General features: G+C 42.0%; 2 protein-coding genes across 4 annotated transcripts; one reads left to right on the top strand and one right to left on the bottom strand.

Annotated features, from left to right (window-relative positions):
* Positions 1 to 283: 283 nt before the first annotated feature.
* SNRNP48 (small nuclear ribonucleoprotein U11/U12 subunit 48) lies at positions 284 to 8,137 on the top strand. 2 transcript variants are annotated; one of them, XM_054285194.1, is made up of 9 exons: positions 284 to 343; positions 421 to 534; positions 645 to 705; positions 1,387 to 1,461; positions 3,791 to 3,979; positions 4,916 to 5,037; positions 5,456 to 5,571; positions 6,805 to 6,960; positions 7,870 to 8,137. In XM_054285194.1, exons 1-9 carry the CDS (start codon positions 284 to 286, stop codon positions 7,907 to 7,909), a joined length of 933 nt encoding a protein of 310 aa, XP_054141169.1. In that variant the 3' UTR covers positions 7,910 to 8,137. The 2 variants fall into 2 exon arrangements, with proteins under 2 accessions (XP_054141169.1, XP_054141170.1); XM_054285195.1 differs by having other exon boundaries at positions 305 to 343; positions 6,802 to 6,960; positions 7,870 to 8,125.
* Positions 8,138 to 8,389: 252 nt separating this feature from the next.
* On the bottom strand, positions 8,390 to 15,283 carry ROPN1L (rhophilin associated tail protein 1 like). 2 transcript variants are annotated; one of them, XR_008483630.1, is made up of 7 exons: positions 15,137 to 15,283; positions 13,206 to 13,329; positions 12,873 to 13,034; positions 10,285 to 10,460; positions 9,726 to 9,821; positions 9,054 to 9,079; positions 8,390 to 8,938 (listed from the first exon to the last, which is right to left on the bottom strand). XR_008483630.1 is itself a non-coding variant. In XM_054285196.1 (5 exons), the coding sequence occupies exons 1-5, from the start codon at positions 15,265 to 15,267 to the stop codon at positions 9,758 to 9,760; spliced, it is 657 nt and encodes a 218-aa protein (XP_054141171.1). In that variant the 5' UTR covers positions 15,268 to 15,283; the 3' UTR covers positions 9,651 to 9,757. The 2 variants fall into 2 exon arrangements, 1 of the variants encoding a protein (XP_054141171.1); XM_054285196.1 differs by lacking the exons at positions 8,390 to 8,938; positions 9,054 to 9,079 and having other exon boundaries at positions 9,651 to 9,821.
* Positions 15,284 to 15,516: the final 233 nt, after the last annotated feature.

Below are 15,516 nucleotides of genomic sequence, written 5' to 3'. Positions count from 1 at the left end.
TTACTTTCTAACACAACACACATAGTATTCATTTTAATATTTGCGAAAAGCCAATCATAAAATATGCATTTTTAACACTAACCAAGCATCCGATGCTGACAAGGCAACTGATTAATCGTAACTGACCAGCTACCAGACACTAATTTTTAAAAAATAAAAGGCAAAGCTTGACTCTGACCCCTCCGCACCCCGGGCCGGGTGCCGCCCCTCCGAGGCGGGAGCGCCCTCAGCGAAGGCGGTGCCGGGGCCGCCCCTCTCGGTCACGGGGCTGCGCGGCGCGGCCATGGCGGCGCCCGTTGCAGCGATGGCGGCTCGCAGCGCCGTGTGGCTCGGCGGGGACCCGGTGAGGCGGCGGGGGCTGCGCGGGGCAGGGCGGCGGGGCCGGCGGGCCGGGGCTGACCCACCCGTGCCCCCTCGCAGGTGGAGTGGGTGCTGTGCCCCTACGATGTCCATCACCGTGTCCCCCGCGCGTCGCTGGAGAGGCACGCGGCGTCCTGCCGGCTCCGCAGGATGGGATACTCCGCCGAGGAGGAGGTGGGAGCGCGGCTCGGGAAGCGGGCTCGGGAATGGCGCTGCTGCCCTGGGCTGCTAGCGCCGCTCGGCGGCGCCGGGCCGGGCCTTGACCGAGCCCTTTGGTCCCGCAGGCCGAGATGTACGACTCCAGCTTTTTCTACGGAAACCTGAAGGTTCCCAGCATCGCCATGGGTGAGCGGCAGCGGCGGCACACGCGGCTGGGGCTGAGGAGGGACCCCCGGGGAGTGCAGGGGATGAGGGGCCGCGGGGAGATCCCGGGGAAGGACAGAGATGGGGGACTAAGGAGGCCGGGTCCTCGCGGTAGCTGTAAACTCCCCAAGACCTCCTGAAAGTCTTGAGTGTTTCAATCAGTACGTTAGTTTTCTCAAATTGTAATTTGCAATTTGCCTTAACTTACTGGTTTTATGCTTGTATCACTGTGTAATTCTACTCTGTATTACTTCTATATTTTTGTCTTAAAATCCAATGAGGATCTGTTTTGCCCTCTTAGGAGTTTCTTCCTGTGTTCTCAGTCCTCACTCTTGCATCAAATGCAGAAAATGAATGCTTAGAAGGTGGGGAGACTGTCTGTAGAATTTAGAGATAAAGCAGTGGTACAGAGAGCAATATACATGCATTTCTTTTTCCATATCCTTGTAACCCAGAAGTACATATTTCTCCTTAATTTTCTCCCCTGATTTCAAATATATAATAGATGAAAATTACATTTTTAGTTCAAATGAATGAAACTATGATGTTTTGTACCACACCATAAGTCTCATAATAAAGGTTAGGGAATAAAGAGTAACCCAATCAAGTACCCAAGAACTTGATGTAAAAGTGGTATGATTTTATTTTCTTCTCTGCCTGCAGATAAAGATCTACAGTTTTACATTGTTAAGCAGGCTAGACTCCAAAGTGTGAAGGAAGGTGCAGGCTACAGTGAAGGTAAGGAGCAAGCAGATACTGATGTGATTTCACCAGCGTCCTGTGGAGAGCTGCCCTTGTCTCCCTCCTTGCTGCTTCCTTCATTCCACTGAGAACTGCTGTGAGGAATTTCACTTCATTTATTTTTAATATCCCTTCCCCTGCACGTCTTGGAGCATGATTAGGTTCTACACTTGGAGCAACTAGATGAGAGACTTTGAGTTTGTTGTGCTCATATCTCTTACTGCCTTCAGGACTGAAAAAACCAAGCAACAAGCTGGTTACTATGTCGGACTGTTTCAAGACTGAACTAAGTTGTATAAGAACTATGCTGGCACATTTGCAAATGTGATGTTGTCCTTTGTCACTGCTCCAGGCTCACTAATTCCTTTACATTTCATTTTTCACTGGGTTTTGTGACCAGACAGGGGACCAGACTAGGATGGAGTCTTTGAAGGTTCAGATTTAGATCAAGCAGAAAAATAGGGCTCCCTGTGGAATCTGTTGAGATTTAGTGTATGGTTAAGAAATTACTGCAACACCTGAAAGAACACTTGCTCTCTGTAGACTTTGGTTTGTTAAACATATATAGGCAGAAGGAAAAGTAACACTCAAACTTTTCTGACAGTGAAATACAGCAGCACTTGCTTGGACAGCTTTTCATGGTTTCTTTGTTTCTCTGGCATAGCAAATAGAGCCTTAATGGACAGTTGCTTGGAAGGAGGATGTCCTGGGATGAGCACTGTGCTTTGAGCATGCCAGGTGCATTTCCTCTGAAGGGACGTGGGAACTCATAAATTTGACACACCCACATCCAAGTAGAGAAGCAGCAGATAAACCCTTTGAGGAGTGGTTCATTGCAAAGGTGCGCCAGTGAGCCACTAGATGCCAGTGTTCACTGCCCAAACTGCCCTGCAAGCTTGCCTTTCCCTGAGGATAACACTAAAACTGGATCGGTGGTTCTCATTGTGACAATTGGCCTGTTGTGAGATTTGTAAAGCGTTTGGCAACAGAAACAAAAGAAAAATAATTTTTCATTGTAAATTTCCTTTTGACTTACTGTCTCAAAGGAAGAGATTTTCTTTATTTGTTTTCCTTTTTTTCAATTGTAACCATATTTAGAATATTAGCATAGCTGCATTGTTGAAAACAAAAATTTGTCTCAATCACAAGTTGTGTAATTCTTCTAAAATCGCAAGCATGTAATTATCAGTGCATTTTTATGGACTTCTGTGACCTGTAAGAACAGTGCATTTTAAAAAGAGACTTCTAGCTTTTGTGTTTAAATTCATTTGTTCATGTTAGAACAGTTCTGATTTAGGTTCCAAGTACAGTAATGCTGAAATCTTGTATTTTAGGTTTGTTTGAGAGTTACTGTGGTTTCTCTTCCTCTTTTTTGGTGTCTTTAGTGATAGCAGGATGTGAAAGATTGCCCAGCTTCCATTAAGAGCTGAATAATCTGGAGAAGCTTTAGGTTTGCTGTTGTTGCATACATCCTTTGTATGTGTTGGCTCTGCTGTCTGCCTGGAGATGCGTGGGATTGTGTTGGAAGAGGCAGGATTATGGAGGTCAGATCAGTGGTTGCAGGAAAACTGAAAGTTTTTGACTCAAATGGTGTTTTGCTGGCAATGTCCTAGAGGATTGCATCCTGTATCTTTGTGGAAGTCACTTAACTGCTGTTGCAATGGATTGAGAATGGATTCGTTTGTTTGGAGGCATGTGTGTTTTAACTGGGGGATGGGAACGAAGAGTGTTCAGGCAGAGTGTTTGTTTCCATAGCTTTAAGTCAGTTATCTGATCTGGAGCACTTTGAAAGTGCCTTTGTAGTCCTTTCAGCTATAAATTCCTGTGTCAGTCTCTTATAAAAGCTCTGTAGAGAAGGTGGCAGTGTGAGTGAGACTGATTTTCACAGTGCTTGGATATCTAGTCTCCTAGAACCTTTCATTCCAGTTAGCAGAACAGGTATTGTGCAGCTAGCACTTTATGTAACATTTTGGGAGCAAGATAAACCCACAAGATAGAGCTGCAGCCTCTCTTGATTTAGCTTGTAAGCCAAGAGCTGAAACCCATGGGAAATTACAGAGGTTGCTTTGATCTAATCTAGTATGATTCCTTTGTGGCATATGAAAACTGTATCTGTGTAAGCAATCAAGAGGGGTTTTACAGCCTGAGGGGGGCTTGGGAGGGATCTTTGAGCAGTTTTCATCTTTTCAAATTAAGAAACTTGAAACTTCTTACAGATACATAGGGGAAGGATGAAAACAGCCTGGGAGTTTACTGCATTATTTGTTTGTTGAGCTTCTTGCTATTTTACTACTTTACAAGTAACAGCTCTCTGTCCAACCTCCAGGTTCTTACTCACTGCTGCCCATAGAAGTTCCTCAAAACCACAAGCGTTTCACCTGTGACCTGACCCAAGCTGACCGCCTTGCTCTTTATGATTACGTTGTGGAGGAGACAAAGAAACAGAGGTCCAGATCCCAGATTACGGAAAATGACAGTGATCTCTTCGTGGATTTAGCAGCAAAAATCACCCAAGGTTTGAAGAATGATCTGTTGTTGAATTTATGGCTCAGAACTTTCACTTTGTCCAATTACATGAGTTTTGTTGATAGCCAAACAGAATTGATTGTGGGGTTTTTTGTTTTTTTTTTTTTTTGTGGAGAGCATGCTGTTCTTAAAAGCTACAACAAAGATCTGGGATCACAAAATGCTAGTTTGTTGTCCTTTATGATGTTTACCTTCTTGGAAAATCTCAGTGCTCTGCCCTTTGCACATGTGTTATGGGTATCTCAGTGGATAGATCTTCTGTCTTTGCTGCAGCTGTCTCCAGGTTGCCTAATGTTGCCACTGTGCTGTGCAGCCTGGAACAGTTATTTGCCGTAAGACGTGGTGAGATTAAAGATTGCTTAACAGTGAAAGCTGAACAGGAGAGGTTGGGAGTCATCCAGGTGGAGCTCTTGAGCAAACATACTTTGGTGTTGTTCTGGAACCTCTCATCCCTGTTGAGTCATGCCAGTTTGTAACTTCCAAGTGCAGCAAAAGCATTTGTGTCACCCTGCAGGCCCTGCTGTGCCTAGGAGGTGTGACAGTGCTTGGCACCTATGCAGGTAATAACTTTATTACAGAATCTGGCTTTCTCATTCTGTGTCTTAGTGTAATACTGGCTTTGAAAACATGACTTGTATTTAGAAGGCATTTGATCAAATCACAAGCCTGTATATTGGTGTGGATCACTGTTTGGAGACCGAGATCACATAACAGCGTTTGCTTGGTGGCTTTTTACTTGTGTGTAAGCAGCCAGCAAGAAGGTTGGGGGAGGAAGCTTGAGATAAATTCACCATAGTTACTAAATACAGGAGGAACTTGAGAAAGAGCACAATTATTTTATGTTTCTGAATGTACGAGGCCTGCACACCTGCAGGTGCTAACATCCTGCTAATGACCATTTGTTTAACTCCCAATTTTTTGCTAGATGATAGTCAGAAAGGTCCAAAGTCCCATCTTGAAATTCTGGCTGAAATGCGAGATTACAAAAGGCGGCGGCAGTCATACAGGGCTAAGAATGTTCACATAACAAAGAAGTCCTACACTGAGGTGAGATGGGACAAAAAAGGCTTTCTTGCACAAAAGTGCTTATTATATATCAGCATAAACAAGTACATATGCTTTCAAAGACAAATAATGGGTCTTTCTCTGCTTCTTTATTGTTGCAAACTGTAGAGAAATTATTTTGGTTTGTTGCAGCAAGTTACAAATAATGAACATTTCTAACTGCTAAGGTTTGAATGTGAAAATGCCAGCAAGATATAACTTACTATAATAAAATGGTGCTATTTAAATTTATGCTGAAACATTTTTCTGCAAATAAGACTTCCCATTCAAACATCTGATGTACAGGGTTTGGGGGAGATTTTTGTGAGGTTGGGGGTTTTTTTGAGATGTTTACAGTTTGTTTAGTGCTAGTTCAGGCACTACCATGAGATGTTTGTTTTTAATATATCTTAATCTCCAGGTGATTCGGGATGTGATTGGTGTGCATATGGAAGAACTCAGCAATCAGTGGCAGGAGGAGAACAGGTTGGATAATTCAGAGATATGTGAAGGAGGGAAGTCAAAGTCTTCAGGAAGGTATGCCACAGCTGACAGCTTCTTCAGGCATGAAGCAGGTTGTAATTTTATCTTACCACGTTCTTCTAATAGCACATATCAACATTATCTGAGTCATATGCACGGTTTATTTTATACTAATTCTATTAAGTCTTGCTTGAGAAACTCTGCCTGCATGGAGGATGGAGAAAAATTAAAAAGTATCTTTCTTTCAGAGGTAAGTAGGTTAGTTGCAAGTGATTCAGCTGAACAGCTAGTTTCTGGTGGAGCTGGGGGATGAATAGTGCTCCCTCTGTGCCCAAATGTGTATATATGTTGTAGCTGGGTACAGAAGGACATTTGGAAATACAAGTACACAATTTTTTACCCTTCCCTACCACATGACATGTGCTAGATATATTACACCTCAGAGTAAAGGTTTCCATAACATAGTAAATATGGGGAGGCTTTACAGTTCTTATCCCTGCAAATGCTGCTGTGCTAATTGGGAGGGTGTTGTAGCTATACATATTTCTGCTGTGTCAAGCAACACTGCACACCCTTCCACATGTTTGTCACTGAAGTAAACATGGAGTCATGACCTAGTGATTGCCTATTTGTGCCTCTTCAGCAGGTCTTTTGAGAGGAGAATGTTTTGGAAACACACTAGAAAGTGACAGCATTAAAATGAAGATGAATGGGTGGCAGAGCACTGGAACAGTCTGCCCAGGGAGATCCTGGAGTCTCCCTGTCTTAGGGAGAGAATTAGAGTAATTCTCTCTAATTCTTGAATTAGAGAAATTCAAAACCCACCCAAACAGGTCCCTGTGTAACCTGCTGTAGGTGACCCTGCCTTGGCAAGGGGAGTGGATTAGAAGATCTCCAGAGGTCCCTTCCAACCCTAACAATTCTGTGATTCTGTCAGATCACGACTTAGGTTCTCCAGCTGTAGGTTGCAGCTTAAGGCAGGTGCTTGAAGAGTTAAAAGATTTGAAGCAAAACAAAGTGAACCCCTTCTACTGCCTCCTGTTTGACAAGCAGAGGTGTTAAGGAGCAGTGCTCATAGGAAATAACTGGATTAGAGTGCTGAGATGTGCACATGGACTTTGGGCCTCTTTTGGGAGGTATTGCATTTCTTAGAGAGATAGGCTTAATAAAAGATATGTCTTCTGTCTTACATCAGTAGTATGTCACTATATTACAGAACTGGTACTGAAAGCAGTGGCTGTGAAACTGTTTTTATTGATGGAAGTCACTTGAGTTTGTTTTCAGAAGGGAGGACAGGCGGTCAGCTTCGGCGGACTCGCGGCAGTCTGGGGGAAGCAGCAAGGACACGGAGTGCACGAGACACAGGAGAGACACCAGCAGGAGTCCCAGTAAACGGCGGAGGAGTCGGGAGAGAGGCAGAGACTCTCGGAGAAAAAGAGAGAGGTGAGCAGAAACAGTGACAGCTGACTCCTGCTTCCCAGTCAGGCAGCTGTAGCCATTTTCTATGAGAACTTAGTGCAGAGGTTGAGAATGTCTCATCCCGTTAAAAAGCTAAGCCAGCCTCATGTGCAGTATGACAAGTCAGTGGTATGAAGCTACTAATACTAAACAGAACATACTGTGAGATCACAAACTGTGATCCAGACTTCAGAATTTACTGGCACATTTGAAAGGTGGCACTTTCTGCAGTGTGCTTGCAGGGCTGCAACAGTACTGTAACAGGCTGTTGATTTTACTCCTTGATCAGTGTGGTCAAAGGGACAGCACGTTTCTCATCCACAACTAAGTGCCTGTCATGTCTAACAATGATTTCTGCTCTAGTTTGCTCTAGATCTTAATAAATAGTATTATTAACCTTTCTACATTAGATGCTTCAAAACAATGCTGTTGCTCTTCAGTACATCTGGATATACAGTTTAGCAAAAGAAAATAAATCTAGGCCACAGCTTGTAATACCATCAACAGAGTTGATATTTACATCTGCAGGAGCACAGGTGTGTGGGACCTGTGTTTGAGCAGACATGATAGGGACTGTTGTGCAGAAGAAATCCTGCCTTGCCCCTTGTGTTTGGGTAAATGCATTACATAACTGCAGGGATGGCAATGATGGCTTGTCTCAAAGCTGGCTTCATTACACCGTGATGCCATTCATCCTAAACTAATTGCCACTCTGGCACTGCATGACAAGGCTTGATTAAAGCAGCATGGAAAATAAACTGCCTAAGAGCAGTTTACTTTCTCTCCTTAGAAGACTACATTTAATGAGAGCTTTCCATTTTCCAAGTTGTTTTTTCTCTTCAGACTTTCATGCTGAGCCTAACAGCCCACTCAATGTTTATGTTTTTGTTTCAGGGATGAAGACAAGTATTACAATCATAAAAGAAGAAAGTAGGAACAAGAACCTGATGATTTTGTTTGCCAGCTGTTCAAAACATAACTTCTACAAGAACTATTGTTACTGCTGTTTTTTCCAAGACAGTAAAGGTATGCACATAATATTGGTATTGCATCACACCTGTGCTGCTTGGAGACAAAAAAGTGCTACAGTTTGGCAGGATAGAAGCAGTATATTTCAGATAATGTGTAAATCTGTAACATTTATACATCTGTTAATAAATTATATTGATCTCTCATGTATTTGAGTTATTCTGACAAGGCTGAAGAATAAAATTTATGAGAGGCTGTACTTACTGGCCTTCCTGGCCTGTAAGTAGTGGATATAGAACAGAGCTGATCCCTGGAGTCCAGATCAGTTACAAACAGGGAAGGCATGAAGAGAGCTCCCTCTCCTACCTGACACTGTTACCTCTAGGTGACATTGCCTACTTACAGCATGTATCAGAGGGCAGATTTCAGAGTTCCCCAAGATAAAACATCTTCAACTGCAGCTGGTGTTAAATGGACAATAACACAAAAGTTAGTGTTCCCAAGCTCATGCGCAAAGAAAATTCAGAACAATATAATCTGGCAAAGGTGATGAGAATGTAGCTCTCCACAGAAGCTTGGGGGAGGCACCAAGGACACTTGGAGTATTGCTGACTACCATATTCAAACAGCAGGTACATTTCCTTTTAGCAATAACTAGGAAGACTTCCCATCCTGTTGACTAACATACATGTGTTTGTGATAGAGGTTGCTAAAGCAGACTTAAAACATGCAGGTAGATATTAAGGATGTACTGTTCTGTTAATTCCTCACACAGTTACTTCAGCAAGGTCAGTCACCATCAGCCAAGCTTCTTGCCTCAACAAAGTAAACAACTATAAGAGAACAAGATCCATCTTTCCTAAAATACTTCTGTTTGTTCAATGTGCCAAGAAAGGGCACTTCATGTTGCTCCTGGTTGTGGCCTTCTCAGTCAAAGGGAATCTTTCCAGTTTTACTGTAGCCTCTAGTATCCTCTTTCATATCTCAGTTGTTTCTGCAATGACGTGTGACTATCTGTCAGTAAATATTTGGTCTAGTTTTGATGGATTTAGACTTCTATACCTACTACAGCAGTTTAACCAAACAACTCTGTGTAAGGTATTCCTCACCTGTGTGATAAATGCAGTAGCTTTACCTGTCAGAAAACAAAATATATTTTAAAACATCTTTATTTAGACAAGTTTATCCAAAAATGAAAAAAGGTATTTAAGTTCTAAAAGGCTTCTAATTAGAGGGAAAACAATATGGAACCACTGCAGTCCTTGCATTGGTTTTGTCTACCAGCTCAGCCACAGGGTTCTCATTAAGTTCTTTCAGTAGGGCCTGGTAAAACAGTTTAAATAGAGCATGTCCTGGCAGACAAGGTAGTCTGAGGACCAGCTGTATTTGTGCCAGAGTCAAAATGAAGTGAGAGCTACCAGAAGCATAATGAGAAGTGCTCCAGTTACATCTGCCCTGGCTTAACTCAATTCCATGTTTTACTTAATCGGTTATCAAATGTAGGTAGGAAGCTCGGTAACAAAACAACTTTTGCTCAATATCAGCAGATGAGTGAAGGGGTTGCTCCCTAGGGGTGGCCATCAGTATCTGAGAGGCTGGAAAACAATATAACCATGTATTATTCAATGAACATCCCCTGAAGGGCCATCTCAAAAGCAGGACAAAGAAAAGGAAACGCCAGAGAAGAGGATCATGTTGTTCTGAAATGTGCAAATTATGGTGCTTCGAACACAAATTACTTTCTTGAACTTATTTATTCCTTCTTTTATTTTTCTTCTCACCTCATGCTGAAGAGTAGGGTTGGTAAGGTTGATCAATAAAATATGAAGGAGTATGGCAGGAAGTGTCTGATCAGCACCATGCCAGAGTGTTTTTCCCTGAAAAGGAATAAACCAAAAATTTTAAATGGCACTTTCACATGGTAAATCTAGTGTGTTGGTAAAGATACAATTTAGGGCTATATGAAATGCAATAAAAAGGGGATTTATGATCTGTTAAATCAAAGAAACAGCCCAGAAAATGCTGCTGGTTCCAGAAGCGGGACTATGCAGATGTTACAAGCCTGTATATAATAGCTTCCTACAGGGAAAATTATACCACCCTGCAGAGACTTCAGTATTTCAGAGAAAGATGGATAAATAACAATTTATCTTTTAAGAGTGTAAACGCTGAAGTTGACAAAAAATAACTGTATATTTTTGATACAATCTTAGTCAATCCTTACTCCTGTCATCATGGCTATGCCCAAAAGAAAATGGACTATTCACCTGAAATAAAAGGCTTTTGGAGAACCCAGAGGCAATTGATACATTAAAATTCCTTGCACAGATTTTTACTTACGCTTTTTCTTTAATTTCCTCGAGGAATGCATTAGTTTCTGTCTCTGATATCTCTCCATCAATACTGGCCAAATACAAATAAAGGAACGAGAATGTTTCGAAGGGAATTCGAGCTGCTCCACCTTCTGGGTCTCTTGTTAGGATCTCACAGGCCTGCTTCATTGAACTCAGTAAGGACTGCAGGGTTCCAGCAAGAAACGAAAGGAAAAGTATCAGAGCCATGAACATCCTTGCATATCATGGCAAAATCCACACTGTAAGCCATTAAAAGGGAGGGTAAAGGCATTATCATCGTTGCCTAGCTTTGAACCCCAAATTTACTCTCTAGTGCAGGCCCAAGGATGGAAACAATAATGTATTTCTAGTAGAGGCAGGAGTAAGAAATACCAGAATCTTGTGATGGTTAAAGATTGCATAGGGTAATCTGAGCTCTCTCTCCATTAGGGCCAAATTGCTCTGTTCTGCTACTGTAAAAGCTCCAACATCACTGTATCTTTTTGTAAAAGATCTTTTTGTGTGTGTATATTACCTCAATGGCTCTAAATGAATTCTCAGCAGCAGTTACGACAGATAAGTTTACAACCCCCAGAAAATAAATACAGGTTTGGTAATTTTATTATGATATTATATTACATAATATTTTGGCTGATATTTACTGTTTCCCCCATCTCTATGCAAGTTCCGTTTTAATCGATAGTAGAAAAAGCACTGAGGCAAAGGCATTTAAAGAATATTTCAGTTTAGTCAAAGGTCAATGACATCCAAGTTACCTTTAAAAAACATGCCTCAAATCATTAGTTCCAAATATACTTTGAAAAAATACTTCCTTTAATATGGTGTTGACAATCCAGTGCCCTATGCATGCTGAGCTATATTGGGAAAAGTGTTGAAAATTTCAGCATTGAGTTTCATTCAAAGACTGATTGGATGCCATTAAAGAAACAAACAACTAAAATCACATGCAACATATATATTCAAAATATAAAAGCACAAAACCAAACCCACACAGGCTTTCTTCCACCTAAGTCTTAATATTTTTCACTGCAACTTTTTCAAAATTTACTCATACATTTTCATTAACAAGCAAGCAACGTCTATGTAAAAAGAAAGTATTTCCTAACAGTAGAATAGCAATACTTAAAATAAATAAATTATCTGTTAAAGATCTAGAACACAGGCCAGAGAAGTGTCATCTTACAATCCTTTACCAGTTTTACTTAATGTATCTTCTCCCCTGGAAGACTTTTCAGGGAAAAGAGAAGCAGCTGTGATGGCCAACTCTACATTTTGCATTTGGCTGCCCCTCTACTGCCTTTTCTGGTCCTGCCACCCCAAACTGCCACAGTCTCTCTCACAACACAGCAAAGTTATTCATATCCATTTTGCCAAATTTGAAAGACAATTTAACAGGCTACCTGTGTGGTCATTTCTCCTTTTGTAAAGGCTTTTGTAAAAATGTATTGATGCTTTACAAAAAGGATACTTCAGACTGGTGTTCTTAAGAAGTTTGTATTTATCTACTCTTGTATCTCAACCATGACCCTGTCTGACTGTGAACACAATTTACAGCTCCAGGAAATGAATGTACATTTCTCATGTATGTCTTTCTCTCTGGTTCAGGAAACTGGGATCTAGGTTTCATTATGTAGTACTGAAATCAAATCGTTCACTTACTATCCAAAAGGATGGTGAGATGGTGAAATTTAGTCTGTCTAGCTCCATCAGAATGATGTTCCTGTGACTCCATTTTTAGTTTTGCTTTATTTGGGGTTTTTTTGCAGGAGAGAGGGGTTGTAGTCTTTTAGATAAGTAATGTTGCTGTTACTATTTTTAAATGAAGAAAAGAGCCCGAATGACAAGATCATTTTGGGAGGAAGACTGGAATCAAGAAATACAAATTTGAAATAAAGACAGACAGATGGAAAGACAGATGGATAGATAGACAGACAGACAATTGCACAGTTGCATTGCCAGGCCAGGCTAACATTCAGGCCTTCCAGATATTGCAACATTCACAAAAAATTATTTCACATATATTTTCTTTTTAGTACCTCTTCTTCCCTACTGTAGAAATCATTAGAAGTATTATACTTTATAAGAACATCAGCTTAATGCATTTTATAATCTTTCATTCTGTTGAAATGCTCTGCTGAGATTTTATTACTGACATTAAAAGAACTAAGTGCAGCTGTAGTAATATTAGGTGCTGCTGAGAAAATTTAATTGGTTACACAATCAATTAAAAATTGTTTCTTTAATTTCTCCCTTCAGTTCTCCTTCATGGACATTTACACTGATGCCATTCAGCATCATTCCTCCATCATCCTCTCTCACACAGGACAAGCACCCTGCAGACACACTTGCTCTTCCACTGAGGACTTAGCCATCCTTCTGGTTAAGTTCCCCAGACCAAAATGTGATTCACAAGGGAAGTAAACACTCAAGCCACTTTACCAGCAAAATGGTAAAATGCAAAAGCAAACACCATTCCCCAAATCCATCTGCATTAAGTGTTCTATGGTCTATCTTGCATATGGCTCCTAGGCAACCCCTTGTGTTTGGATATGAGGGCTGCTGCTGTGAACGTACCCCACCAAGCACGCTGCACCCAAGTGCCAGAAACTTCATCCATTCCACCTCCTCGCCAAAACTGTCCAACTGCAGGATAGCTTCCAGCTGCTCCTCTGGCAAGCCCAAATGCTTCCATTTTTCCCTCAGTTCTGCAATGGCCACCATGCCTTTGGAAGAAAGCTTTGAACAAAATCATGGTACCACAATAAGAACTCCAAACACCAGAACAAATTTAAGAACACAGTGTCTCCCCAAAATACTTCAAATACTTGACAGTCTCTCTCCCCAGCCATCCCCAACACATCAGCATTCCTCAATAGCATTGTGCATTTGATAAAGAACGGCTTGTACCTGTTTGTGCAAGACCTTAAGGAGTCCTGGGGTCAAACCAGCATCTTTTTTCTCTGTTGCTAATGGCATTTCAAGCCTCTCCTTCACAGGAAGGGGTTCACCTTTAGATAAGGCTGAAAAATACCTAAGTGAATGGAAAGAGCAACACACCTCAATGCCCATGGCCATTACAAACAGCAAAGAAGTAAATTCTCTTACAGTTCAGTGTAAGAGTCTGCAGGCTCCCCCACAGGAGCAGCAGCATTGGGTAAGTTGCCTACATGCACAACTCCCATATTCCTGTGCCCAAAACCCACAATCTTTAGACTTTACTTGCCCCTTTTCATGACACTCTAATAATTCTTGAGGCATTTAACTTATTTTGTGCATGCTATATTCAGTTCTTTTGGTTGATGAACCTGAGGACTTATCTGTTTAACATTCCTCTTGTGGACTACCCAAAATGTACACCTTCCTATTCACACTGCAATTCTCTTCTCAGTATTTCTGCTATTTCTGTCCACTACAAAATAAAATTTAAGAGCAGAGCACAAAGGGCATTGGATGCACGTCCTTTTAATTATAAGGCTGTCAACCTTAAGAACTGCCTCTGCCTTAATTGGCCAACAAACTGAATTGTGCAAGGAAAACTCGGTTTTTATTCAGGTGCATCTAATTTACAAGTTTCTCCACCTGTCCTGCCTCATCTGCCCTGGTCATCCCTGTCCATGTGCAGGCTATCCCCTGCTGTGCAAATACCTGCTAAAATACAGCAGGCAGCACTCCAGAACTGAATTAGTGTGACTACAGAAAGAGATGCACAGTATGCATGCACAGGTAACACCCGGGCTATTTTTCAGCCAGATCCAGTTCCTCATCTGATGATTCCCAGGCACCAGCACTGCAGCAGCAGCAGCACGTGTGAAGCCACAGCTTTGCTCTGCGTTGCGTGGCTCCCAGGGACAGACCTTGCTCTGCCTGGTCGGGAGCATGCTCCAGAGAGAGGGGCTGCGATGGGCAGCAGCAGGCGGATCGCAGCAGCCGCGCTGCAGCAGAGCTCAAGCAGAGCTCGGGGCTGCCCCTGCTCCCGCAGCCCCAGTCCCAGCAGGCTCCAGTTACACAGGCAGCCGCACCTCACCTCCATCACATTCCTAAGAAACGCCACACCATTTCAAGGTGGTCCTGCTGGCTTTCTCCAACACTGCAGTGGTAACAATTCAGCTTCAGATTATTTTCTTTCTAACAGACAAACCGGACTCCAGCCTGGCTGTGTTAACAACCTCCCTTCCCTCACACGGTACAGACGTTTTCCAATCCCCCCAGCTGAGAACATCTCACAGATACCTTTCAAGAGCTTGCCCACACAAACCACAGGGCAGGAAAAAATTATAGTGAGCAGTTGAGGTACAAGAAACAAACTGTTAAAGGAGAAACATTTAAACATCTAAATCAACTTTATGGCAAGAGATTTATTATGCCGATTATCACTTTAAAGGTGCAATTTTTCAGGCACTTTTCCCAGAAAGAAGAAAGAAGAGAAACCTAACCAGGCTTAAGAATTAGAAAGCTAATGTCTATTCTTTCCTTTAAATTCCAAGAACTGAATCTCAGATGAGAGAAGAAAAACCAAACCAAAACAAACCAAAAGGAAAAAGAGTTGGTCTTTCAGATAGAAAAACTAATAAAAAAAATCAAATTAAGATGCATTTTTCTGTAAGGAAATCCAGCTATTTCAGAAGTAAGCCAGCCCTAAACCTCAAGGAAACAGAAAATAAACACAATAAATAAAATTTTTTAAAGGCTTACATGCTGCATTAGTACACAGAAGTGTATATGCAATGTATATGCTGATGCAATATTCAAAGCTGTGTCCACTATACAATAAAGAGGAGAGTGATGTTTTGAGGGTCCATATGTAGAGCTCTCTGTTGTTAGGTGAACACCATACTTACGCAGCTGCCCACTGCAAAACATCAAAAGGCTGAGTCCTGATAGCAGCTTTAGTAAATTGCTTCAGAATATCGGGTAGCTCCGGGGGGATTTTGATCTGCTGAGCACAGAACATGGTTTCTGGAAGAGGCATGGTGTCCAGTCACAAGGACCTGAAAGAAATAAAACAGATGTAGAAAGTGAATGAAAAGCTGTGCGTGCACATGGGAGTAAATAGTGCCTGTCCCCAGATTTTCTCCTGTCCTACTTGACAGCCAGGGCTTCTGGGGTGCTGACAGACTTCAAAGGGTAAACAGACAAAGCCCTGTGTGGCTCTAGGCTCTAAAAAACTTTATGGATACACCAAGTAAAGCGCATCAGCTTGGGCACCAATCACAGATGG

Source organism: Melozone crissalis, unplaced genomic scaffold, assembly GCF_028551555.1.
Source record: "Melozone crissalis strain CALT ecotype California unplaced genomic scaffold, PUWL_Pcris_2 ptg000042l_1, whole genome shotgun sequence".
Classification (NCBI taxonomy): domain Eukaryota; kingdom Metazoa; phylum Chordata; class Aves; order Passeriformes; family Passerellidae; genus Melozone; species Melozone crissalis.
Note: the sequence above shows the minus strand (reverse complement) of the source record. Positions and strands in the feature narration are given on the sequence as shown.